At 35.0% G+C, this 11,225-nt stretch overlaps 1 protein-coding gene across 2 annotated transcripts; it reads right to left on the bottom strand.

Annotated features, from left to right (window-relative positions):
• Positions 1-573: 573 nt before the first annotated feature.
• LOC131630526 (protein KINESIN LIGHT CHAIN-RELATED 1-like) lies at positions 574-9,652 on the bottom strand. 2 transcript variants are annotated; one of them, XM_058901304.1, is made up of 3 exons: positions 8,364-9,652; positions 7,249-8,157; positions 574-886 (listed from the first exon to the last, which is right to left on the bottom strand). In XM_058901304.1, exons 1-3 carry the CDS (start codon positions 8,936-8,938, stop codon positions 652-654), a joined length of 1,719 nt encoding a protein of 572 aa, XP_058757287.1. In that variant the 5' UTR covers positions 8,939-9,652; the 3' UTR covers positions 574-651. The 2 variants fall into 2 exon arrangements, with proteins under 2 accessions (XP_058757287.1, XP_058757286.1); XM_058901303.1 differs by lacking the exon at positions 574-886 and adding an exon at positions 6,795-7,161 and having other exon boundaries at positions 8,364-9,639.
• Between the last annotated feature and the right edge of the window lie 1,573 nt (positions 9,653-11,225).

The following is an 11,225-nucleotide window of genomic DNA, read 5'->3' as shown; positions in this document are numbered from 1 at the left end:
TCACCTCTTAAATCCTCAAATCCTCAAAGTAGACTAAAAACTTCAAAAAATTATTGGATTAACGAAAATTATGGCCATCACACAATATCTTCTTTTATAATTGAAAGTGAAAACCTCATTCTAAACAAGCATCAAGTCTTACCAAAGCTATTGAAAATAGAAAATTAACTATCTAAAAGTAACCGTCAGATCTAAGTATTTAGAGGTCATTGTTAGTCTCCAAGGATTTAGTTTGTTATTTGCTGCTAAGAGTTTTTGTGTTATAATGTTTGGATAAGCGGTGAAAAAATGTCAGACGCACGTTTGTGGTCCAAAAACTACACTTTTTAGTTTCTCATTTCCACGGTGAAATGTCATGTAGACGTGTTCAGTCCGGTAAAAGAAAAACTATTCCAAAGAAAAACTATTCCAAACATACACTACCGCTGCCGCATGTTTAATCTTTCCCTATTATGAAACTGGCAATGTCAAAATATGTATGATGAACAAGAAAAAAACTCGCGTGAACAAAAAAAACTATATGAAACTGGCATTATATTAAAATACATATAAGGAAGAAAGAAAGAAGCATCTTCTGTCTAAAACCTTCACAAATTCTCACAAATGCAAAACAAAAGAGACCAATTTTCTGTTGCAAGAACAAAACCTCTCTTAAGTTCTAAAACTAAATGCACCCCATCTCCTTCTTCCGTCCTTCTTCATCTTCAACGAGTTCGAATCAATAAGGTTCTCAAGAGATTTTCCCTTCCTACTTCGAACTCTTCCCGCTTCTTTCAAAAGCTCAAACAGTTTTTTCTTTTCTTCATCAACGTCCGGATTCGCAGTTCCAAGTTTTTCTTCTCTCATTTTCAGTATGTATTCCAATATCTGAATCGCATCTTCAACTCTTCATCGGGTTATTACAATATGTGACTGCAAAATATAAAAAATATTCAATATAAATAAATCTCTCTTTATAACATAAAGACATGAAAACTTAAAGTAATTTATCTACACATACAAAAGTTGGTTCATAAAATTTTTACATCTTTGAAAATGAAAATAAAATATTAAATCGCCATATCTTGAAGATAACATACTATTGATCTATTATTAGGTCCAGATCAAACCCCATCCATAATCTTTTATAGATTTGAAGAAAAACTGAAAGAGGAACAAATGCAGGAGCTTAAAATTTTGAAACATCAAGAATAGAAATTGAGTTGTAACAATTACAAAACAAAAGAAAAAAATGATTCCATGTTTAAAGAAGTACCATTTTTTACAATATATTTTACGCACACGTGACTTGTTGTGGAAAGAGTTGAGTTATTTTTCTTATATGATAGATTGGAAGGGGTCTTTCTTATTTTCTTTTATATATCATTTGGTTTCCATCTATTGATATCAAAGCAAATTTTGATAAAAAAAATTATGAGAGTGTATTGGAAATTTGACATTGGGGAATTGCAGATCCTTGAAATTTCACGATTTAATATGTAATTAAGGATGGAAATAAGCTAGGTTAGGCTAGGCTTTAGAAGATGTGAGTCTGGCCTATGATAAGCTTAAAAGGCCTAAGTATGACATATGGCCTATCATAGGCTCAGTTTTTTGGCTTGGCCTGCCCTTTTTAAAAGTCTGGTCTGACCTGAAAGCCTATTTAAAAGCATGTATCTCGTTAAAATTTTCAATTAAACTATATTACTTAATAAGACTTATAGGTAGGCCTATATATGCATATATAAGCAGACCTATTTAACCTTTGTTCTAATATATATGCATACATAGGCTAGCCCTATTTAGCCCTTTTTTTCTAATACATATGCATACATGAGTCAGCCTATTTAGCATATCTCTAACATATATGAAAATATAGACCGATCTATAAGGCAACATAGTCTTTTTTAATACCCTAAGTCTAACCTATTTAATAAAATAGACTTATAAAAAAGCCTAAGTCTGGCCTCTTTATTAAATAGGCTTGGCCTGACCTAACCTTAAGTAGGCTAGACTATAGGCCGGTCTGGCCTATTCCCACTCCTATATGTAATTCAAAAGAATTTTCCCTATTTTTGTTTATATATAAGTTGTTTTTTTGTCAATAGATAAGATAACCTAGCAAGTCACAATCAATTGGTGAAAGAACAATTTTGTTAGTGTTTCAACTTTTAAATGATGGAAAGACGTTTAATGCACCTGTTCTCCATTACTTTTTTAATTGATCCAAACTGTTTCAACTTTTGACCTATAATGAGCAACATCCTCAGAGGCCAGCCTTGATTTTTAATACTTTCACGACTAATAATCGTTTGACTAGCCTCTGGGGCAACTGCCCCCCAAAACTAAGTCTCAATCCAATACCAATCCACTATAAACAACCCATTACATAAAAGCTATCGCAAACGATATTGAAGGCACATTTCCTGATCTCTATTTATTACTACATCCATTTTGAATCCTGAACTAACTGTATAGTGTTATCCTTGCAAGTCCACCATTACATCGTCGTATTAAAGATCAAACATCACCGATTCAACATCATTCACCATTAACACACCCAACAATAATATTTTTTTAGTTTACAATTGATAAAATAAATGTATTTATCATTTATTTTAATATTTTTTGTAATTGAATTATTATTAATATTTTTAGTCATGTTTTTACATAGTGGGTTTATTTATATTTATATTCTATTTAAAATTAATATTTTTATTAAAACACCTTTTCATTTCTGGGCTTGATTGTGGATAACCTAACGCCTAAATTATGGAACCGTTTTTGTCTCTAATCGATTCAAGTCTCCCTCGTATCATCATGGATGTCTTCTTATACCGTACCTCTCCCTTCCTTTACAAACAACAACATCACTCCCTCTGACCTAGCACCTTCTCTTTTCCTTATTCTCGTGTACAAACAAACATGTCCGAAACAGGTGACGATTCAACTACCAAGCCCCGTGTCTTCGATCCATTAGCGCCTAAGGACTACACAGAAGATCTAAAGCTAGCCCTCAAACCCTTCGAAGAAACCAACATACCAGTTCAAACCTGGACAACAACCGAACTCAGCCAACACTTCGTACAACCCAAACGCCTAATATCCAACGTTAAAATCATCACTTCCATCACCAACAATGCTGTCCGTGACGATGTTATGTCCCTAGCAATCCAACGTGGTTTCTGGACTGAAAACCCTAACTGTACTCCCAAAACCTTAATGAAGTTCTGCGACTTTCTTAAAACCATAGAAGGCTCCAAAATCCTCTCCGGTTTTTACAAGAAAGCAAAACTATCTGGTCTCGATGCTGATGGCCTGACACACGTGACGATGCTGAAGCGTCAACTATCGGAGTTGGCTGCGGCAAAGAAGAGGCGGAGGGCGGATATCGTAGCAGAGATTGCTGAGCAACGTAGGAGGATAGCGTTGTTGGAGAGGGAGCTGAAGAAGGAGGCGGTGGAGGTGGAGAGTCGTTATGTTCCTGCTTGCGAGTATGTTCCATTGGATGAAGTGGATTTTTTGAGGAGGTGTTATGATATGTATGTTGGAGAATGTGGTGAGAAGGGGGAGGAGGTGAGGGAGTTGAATGAGGAGGTGATTAAGTTTGTGAAGGGTAAGTATGGGGAAGCTGTGCGGAGGGTACATATGCATGAGTTTGTGGGGAGTGAGAATAGGAAAGATGTGTTGAAAGTTTGGGATGAGGAGAGGAACAAAACAGAACACGGGGTCTCACTTTAGATGTACTCTAACCATGCTACATGTTTTTCCAGTTAATTTTTTGTTGTTATCATATCTCATATGTAGAATGTAGAAGGTCCTTTTTTTGTTAGTTGAATTACAGATGGGGCTTAGTAAAAAAATTCATTTTATTATTTGGAGTATGTTATTATGGGGAAGGGATATCTTACTGATTAAGGGAGAAAAAATAACAAATTGTTATTCAAAAATACTAGCCACTTTTAACTACTTTGTTTGCAATGGAGTAAATCTTTAAAAAGTTAGTAAAAGCTGTGACTAGTTTGAAAAGGGGAAAGATGAAAGTGGTGCCTTTTGGTTGTAAGAAAATAGGGGTCATTCGACAATTTATACAAGTCTATGGTCACAAAAGGATTTGGATCATCTCCTTTATTTTCCTCTCCTTCCCTCTCCATCTTATTTATCTCTTTTTTGATTTCACTCTCACTCATCATTAAAAAATAAAATATAATCGAGAAAATAAAATTAAGAGAGAGAAATAAAGAGGATGGAGAGGAAAAGAGATGATCCAAAGTGAAGTAAAATCGAGTTTGAGGTTGAAGTAGATCGTGTTAAATTTTTGTATTTAAATATTTTCTTTCACACGTGGCACAATATGGTTTCAAGATTGATCTAAGGCATAATAATGACTAAAGTTACATACCTTTCTCGCGTCAAAGGCATGGAATCCCGTTCCCCGTAGGGAATTCAAACTCGATAGGTGAAGATGTGCATGGTCAAGTCAATGGAAATGGTAGAATACAAGGGGAGGTGTAGCCTGTAGGTGTGACTAGTGACTAGTGATGAACAAATTCTACTAAGGTAGAGTGGTCTTGGATTTGACGAACGATTTGTGGGGAACACTGATATCAACAGTAGGCGTGGCAAGCGAAGGAGCTTTTAATTTTTCTCTGCATGAAAAGAGGCAGGTTTTGTCCATTTTTTGGAAGGGCTAGGATTGAGTTTGGCCTAATATATTTTTCCCTGGTTCTAAAAAATAGATGACCATTCTCTGGTTCTCTCACCATGTATTTATACTTATTTTGATTTTAATATGACAAAAACATGATTGTCTCGAGTCTCTCAAGCACGAGACCTATAAGGATGCCATGGTTTCTGGCGAAAACATGATAATTTGTAGTCCCGTAAGAGGCAAAGCGATTGGGGGTGAAAAGTCTAAAGGGGATGTAACAAAGTTGCCATCTATTGGTTTAAGATTGTATTTGATATTGAGCGTTCAAATAATTTCATGATCGTTTTCTTGATCAATGGATATAAGTAAGAGATTAATTGTGTCATTAATGATGGAAATGAATAAAAATTTCTTAAGAAGGACTAGTTAATAAGAGTCGTTTCTTGATTTACACTACTGATGGTTTTGCACTACTTACATCTACTTAGCCTAGAGGGGTTTTGTTCTTGCGAAAAACACTAAACTGAGTGACTTCTCTATAGGAACAGTGTGAGCCGCAATGTGATAGATTTCTGTAGAATTTAGGGGCATTTGGGTGCTATCACAATGGTATGTCTTGACCCAAGATGAATGTCTTACTTATCCCTTTGTCGGATGCCCCTCCTTACATGATTGTTTTTAGGTTGGAGAGTTTTTCTTAAGGAAAAACCTATGTTGGACAAGCAACTTCAAACCCAAGAAAGGGAGATGAATTGTGATATTTGGTTTTCATTTTTTTTTGAAAAATGATTGACTTAAAAAAGATTCATTTTAAGAAGATGATATAGGAATAGATTAAGCAACATATAAGATAAATGACAAAAATAAATATCTTTATAGGGTAAGAGAGATCACACTTGAGATTATCCTGGTTTGAATTGAAACCACACGCCTACTTTAGTCCTTAAGAGTTTCCTCTTGATATCTGGACTATCAACAACTTAAGCTATTACACAGGTAAATTTTTCCTCTTATAGTAAGCTTGCCAAAGAAGGATTGGTGTAAATTTAGAGCTATTAATCTATCTCAAGAAAACATTTCATCTATACACGGCTCTTGCTTGAGGAACTCTGAAAATATATGAGATCTTAGTCGGTCTTAGTAAAATATTTCTGATCTCAAGAAAGCATTTAACTCCTACGTTGCTCATGCTTGAAAGACTTGTGTAAACCTCAGAGCTCTTCGCCGATCTCAGTATAGATTTTCTGATCTCAAGAAAGTATTTCGCCCTTATGCGGTTCATATTTGAAGGACTGTGTAAATGTATGAGCTCTTAGCCGGTCCCAGTAAAGCATTTCTGATCTCAAGAAAGCATTTCACCCCTATGCGGCTCATGGTTGAAGGACTATGTAAATATTCGAGCTCTTAGCCGGTCTCAGGAAAGCATTTCACCCATACGCGACTCATGCTTGAGGATTATGTAAATGTCTAATCTCTTAGTCGGTCTCGAAAAAATATTTCACCCTTATGCAGCTAATGCTTGAGGGATTGACTAAATGTCTGATCTCTTAGTAGGTCGGAACTGTATATGAGAAGCGCACACCCTAAGAGTGGACTGAACTATGGGATGAAGTTTGAAGAACTCACCAAAGTGACGAAGGCGTGCCCGTGGTAAAAGAGGCCAAGTCGAGTCATCCATCCGACCCAAAATTAGCGTAAAGGAAGCCACAAAATAAATAAACTTAAATGCATAAGATAATACATTTATGATTAATTGGCAAACATTATAACCCAGGATCTGATAGGAAGGTCTCATAGGAAGAACAAGGAGACAATTCATAGAGTATCCAACTGAAACTTCACTAAGACGAGACAATTTAAGCATAAAATTAATCATGGCATCAACTAGCGAGTTGGGTGTTGGCGCGGCAGGAAGCTTTTTGCAGCCTGTGAGTTTTAATATGTGTGGTGGTGCTAGTTTTTGAGGTTCTGTTTTGTCATCGAGGTATTCCGTAAGCTCCAAGTATTTTATAGGAGGTCAATGTTAGTCTCCACAGGTTTAGCTTACATGGTTTTGAGCTTGTTGCATGTTGCTAAGAGATTGTTGTTAAGAGTTTTTGTGTCAGCCTATTAATATAATAGTTCCATTTTGCAGATTTTTGAAAAAAATCATGCGACAAAAAGCTAAATGAAACTGGCATTATATTAAAAAATATATGAGGAAGAAGGAAACATCTTCCGTCTAAAACCTTCACAAATTCTCTCACAAATGCAAAACAAAAGAGACCAATTTTCTGTTGCAAGAACAAAACATCTCTTAAGTTCTAAAACTAAATGCACCCCATCTCCTTCTTCCATCCTTCTTCATCTTCAACGAGTTCGAATCGATAAGGTTTTCAAGAGATTTTCCCTTCCTACTTCGAACTCTTCCAGCTTCTTTCAAAAGCTCAAACAGTCTTTTCTTTTCTTCATCAACATCCGGATTCGCAGTTCCAAGTTTCTCTTCTCTCATTTTCAGTATGTATTCCAATATCCGAATTGCATCTTCAACTCTGCAACAAAACAATATTAAACATAATTATTACCGATCTAAATTAACGGCCGAGATCATGTAATTGATAACTGCGTAAGATTTTTACCTTCCTAATGCATCATAAGTTGCAGCTAGGTTGCTATACACTCCAAGAGTGTCTAAATGATAGTTTCCACATTCCCTCTCCAATATCTCTCTAGCTTCTTCAAAATGTGTAGCAGCCTCTTCTATTTTATAGAGCTGAACACACACCAAGCCCATCTGGTTCAACACGAATCCGAAAAACGCAGATTTCCTCTCACCGCCGGCTCTCAGCTTGACGACAGCGTTATCAAAAGATTTCCAGGCATCCACATGTCGCCCGACCATGTAGAATAGTACTCCCATTTGAGCTTCTATTCCTGCTACTGTCCTATATTGTCCAGGGATACCCTCCAATAGTTTCACCGCTTTTTGCAAGAGCTTCAACGCATCCTCAGGCTCGTTTAGAGCTTCATAGATTGCTGAAATTTCGGTCAAGCCACTCGCAATCTCTCCGGCGGTTATTCCGGGTACGGGCTTACTATATATTCTCAACGCGTTTTCACAATATGATGTTGACTCTCTTAATTTTCCGGTCTTGAAGTAAAGATCCGCGAGACGAATGAACACCAAAGCAACAGAACTGTGATTTTCACCCTTGGTGGATTTGAACACTGTCAGTGCTTTCTGATAGGAGAAAACGGCTTCGTCAAAACGACACAGTGACGAGTAAATATCCCCGATGCTAACATCAATAGCTGCAACCTCATCATCTTGTCCGTTAGCAATCATTGACATGCTGGCTAAGACAAGATGCTCGAGTGCTGGTTCGTAATCTCCCTTTGCTTCACAGATAAGGGCCATGAGACGCCTGTCAGCTGCTTCGGTGAGGGAGGCGGGTGAGCAATGCTCCTTATGAATTTCAAGTGTCTTCCTGCAGAAGTGCTCCGCATCGTCAAATTGCATGGCTTGAACATGAGCTTCAGCTAAGTATCTAATATCCATGGAAACCAATTAGTGAGAAAATATTTCAGCACCTTATCAAATGAATGTTATAAAACACAGACACCTCTAAAAATAAACATGTCGCAGTGTCTAACACGCGTCCTGTCATGTCCCAGTGTCAGTGGCCGAGTTTATATAGCTAACTAATAAACATGCATTACATTGTACTATGTTGTATAAAAGTGTTAACTTTACCTGCAAGTTTCTGCAACTCTCGGGTCAGACTTACCCAAAATACCCATCTGGATCTTCAAACCCGACTCATAACACAAAATGGATCTATCCAACCTTCCAGTCATAGAATAAGTATCACCAAGTTGCATATACCCAGAGAATTTCACCATACCATGACCCGACCCATTTTCAACATCCAACAACAAAATTGACCGTTCCAATTCCTCAATAGCCTCATCCAACTTCCCCAAACTACAATAAATCGCAGCCACAACATGCAGACACGTGGCAAGATCCAAACCCGGACCCGATACCCGTTCAAAGGTCTTGGATGCCCGAATTGCATAATCCAAAGCCTTACCTGGATTCTCACCGGAAGCTATGGTATCTCGTGCCATCTTCAAAAGAAATGGACCCAAATCAGGGTTTTCTAGTGATGATTCATCCATGATCAGTGTCTTCTTGATGGTTTTCTTTATCACCGGTGATGGGTTGCGGTGGTTTTCGCCGTTGGTGACCTCATTTTGCGGTGGTTCACGGAGGAAAATTCCAAATGATTGCATTTGAGGTGGGGGTTTCACTGTTAACCCTGTCATGGCTTAAGACTCAATACCCACAACTCAAAATTGAAACTTTCTTCATACCCATGATTCAAAATTGAAAATTTATTCACACCCACAATTCAAAATTGAAATTTTATTCATACCCATGAATCAAAATTGAAACTTTCTTCGCACCCATGATTCAAAATTGAAAATTTACTCTTACCCATAATTCAAAATTGAAAATTTATTCATACCCACAATTCAAAATTGAAACTTTTTTCATGCCAATGAATAAAAAATGAAAATTCCTTCATACCCATTATTCCAAAATGGTTTTTCAAAAAAGGGAAATTTTCTTATGTAATTTGAGTATGCCCATGTTTCTGAATTCTAGGATTTGCATGTGTATATATATCTACATGGAAGAAGTATAATAGAAGAATGGAACGGAAATGAAATGAGTATAGAAGTGAGTGTAAGAAGAAAAAGAGAGTGAGAAAGGAAAAAAAAGTGGTAAAAGGTGGAAGAGAAATGGATTAGGGATGGTAGTAGTGGAATGTTGCTTGGAAGAGACGACTTGTAATCATGGAATTGGGATACTTTAATTTCAGAACAAGCTTCACAAGGAAAAAAGGCAAGAACAGAGTCACAAAATCCATGATGTTTTTTTGTTGTTGTTGTTGGATTGAGTTTGGAGTTTGAGAAAATTAATGTTGTTCAAATTTTTATTGTCTTTCAATTTTATAGTATGCTTTACTTTTCTAGTAAGAATGCAACATGCAGGACTAGTTGTTGGATCCAATAGCTTACACGTTTCATTTTGATATTCTACTTGTTTTTACTATAGTGAAATTAAAATATGATTAGTTATCATTATTTTTTTAACTATAGTATAGATATTATTCAAAGGATAAATTTTCAACCATATAATAATTTAGAGAAATTAAAGAGCATATGAATGCTTTGTAACAAAGTTTTCATTTTAAAGTTGTATTCATTGCTAAGAAAATAATTGCTATCATAAGTTGGGTTATGAGAGAACAAATAGTGCACAAATGCTTTGTGATTAAGTCTTCATTATTTAGTAAGATCTCAAGTAATTTTTGTTTGTTTGGAGAAATTAAGTTGTTAAGTACTTTAGTTTCTCCTTTTTACTACATGTGATTCATTTGATACATGAAGTATAGTAAATATCATATAAGAATGCCTAGGTTTGCAAGAGATGCAGAATTCTAATGAAAGCTTCAAGATCAAGATGAAGAGGAGAAAAGGCACGTGAAGAGTGGTCCACTATAAGGACTTTTAATAATAGCTTTTCATTTTTCAGATTTTAAGATAAGAACTTTTAGTAAATAGCTAAAGTGATACGGGGTGAGAGGGTGATGCTAGTTTTTTTCTTTTTCTTTTACAAAGAACTAGTAAGAGACCCGTGCTCCCGCACGGGTAATTTAATTATAATATTGTATAAATAACTAAAAAATATATTTAGTAATTTAGAATCTTCAAATATTAATCATGAAATAAAAAATAACAATAAAATATTTGTTAATGTGATAACACATGAATGAGTCTTAATGTCGTAATATTTAGATAATATAAAATACAAATGTAAAATTTGAAATGATTTATCTTTTTTTAAAATGAGCAGTAATCGTATAGATTTAATTATATTAAATAATCAAAGAAGAAAAAATATAATTGTTAGATGGAGAAAAAATTAATATTTAAAAATAAAGATTTTGTCTCTTAAATTAAAATAATGATTGATTAAAGTAAAATAAATATTTACTTGTTAGTGGCCCGTGAGATAAATACGTTTTTAATGTTATTAAATACTATCATGCAATTGATATGGTATAAAATTATTTAAATACAAATAAATTTGAAATAAATTACTTAATATTAAATAATTATATAAATAAAAAATTGACCCATGAGACGGAAAGAGAATAAAAATAATTTTAACATTTAAAAAAATAAATAAAATATGTATTTTGTTGATAATGACCCGTAAAATACAGCCTAATAACATGTAAAAATTGTGGAAAGTGATGAGAAATATCCAAGGATGTTATGGAGGAAAAGAGAAATACAACCAAACAGATCGTACATGCTCTGCAACCAAAAAAAATCCAGTCAAATAATCTAGTTGTATACCAAAGTTCCAACTAAATCAATTATATGGAAAAGTTTCATAAAAGACTAATTAATGTGTTTTCAATATTGAGTTTCACATCTCACTGAAAACAGCAATTTAATTCGGTAAGTATTAATTTGTTAAAACCACTATATAGATTATATGGGTGGTGGTTGGCATATATATTACCATATGAAAATA

This window comes from Vicia villosa, unplaced genomic scaffold, assembly GCF_029867415.1.
Source record: "Vicia villosa cultivar HV-30 ecotype Madison, WI unplaced genomic scaffold, Vvil1.0 ctg.000691F_1_1, whole genome shotgun sequence".
Lineage (NCBI taxonomy): Eukaryota > Viridiplantae > Streptophyta > Magnoliopsida > Fabales > Fabaceae > Vicia > Vicia villosa.
This window is presented reverse-complemented; position numbering and strand designations above follow the sequence as displayed.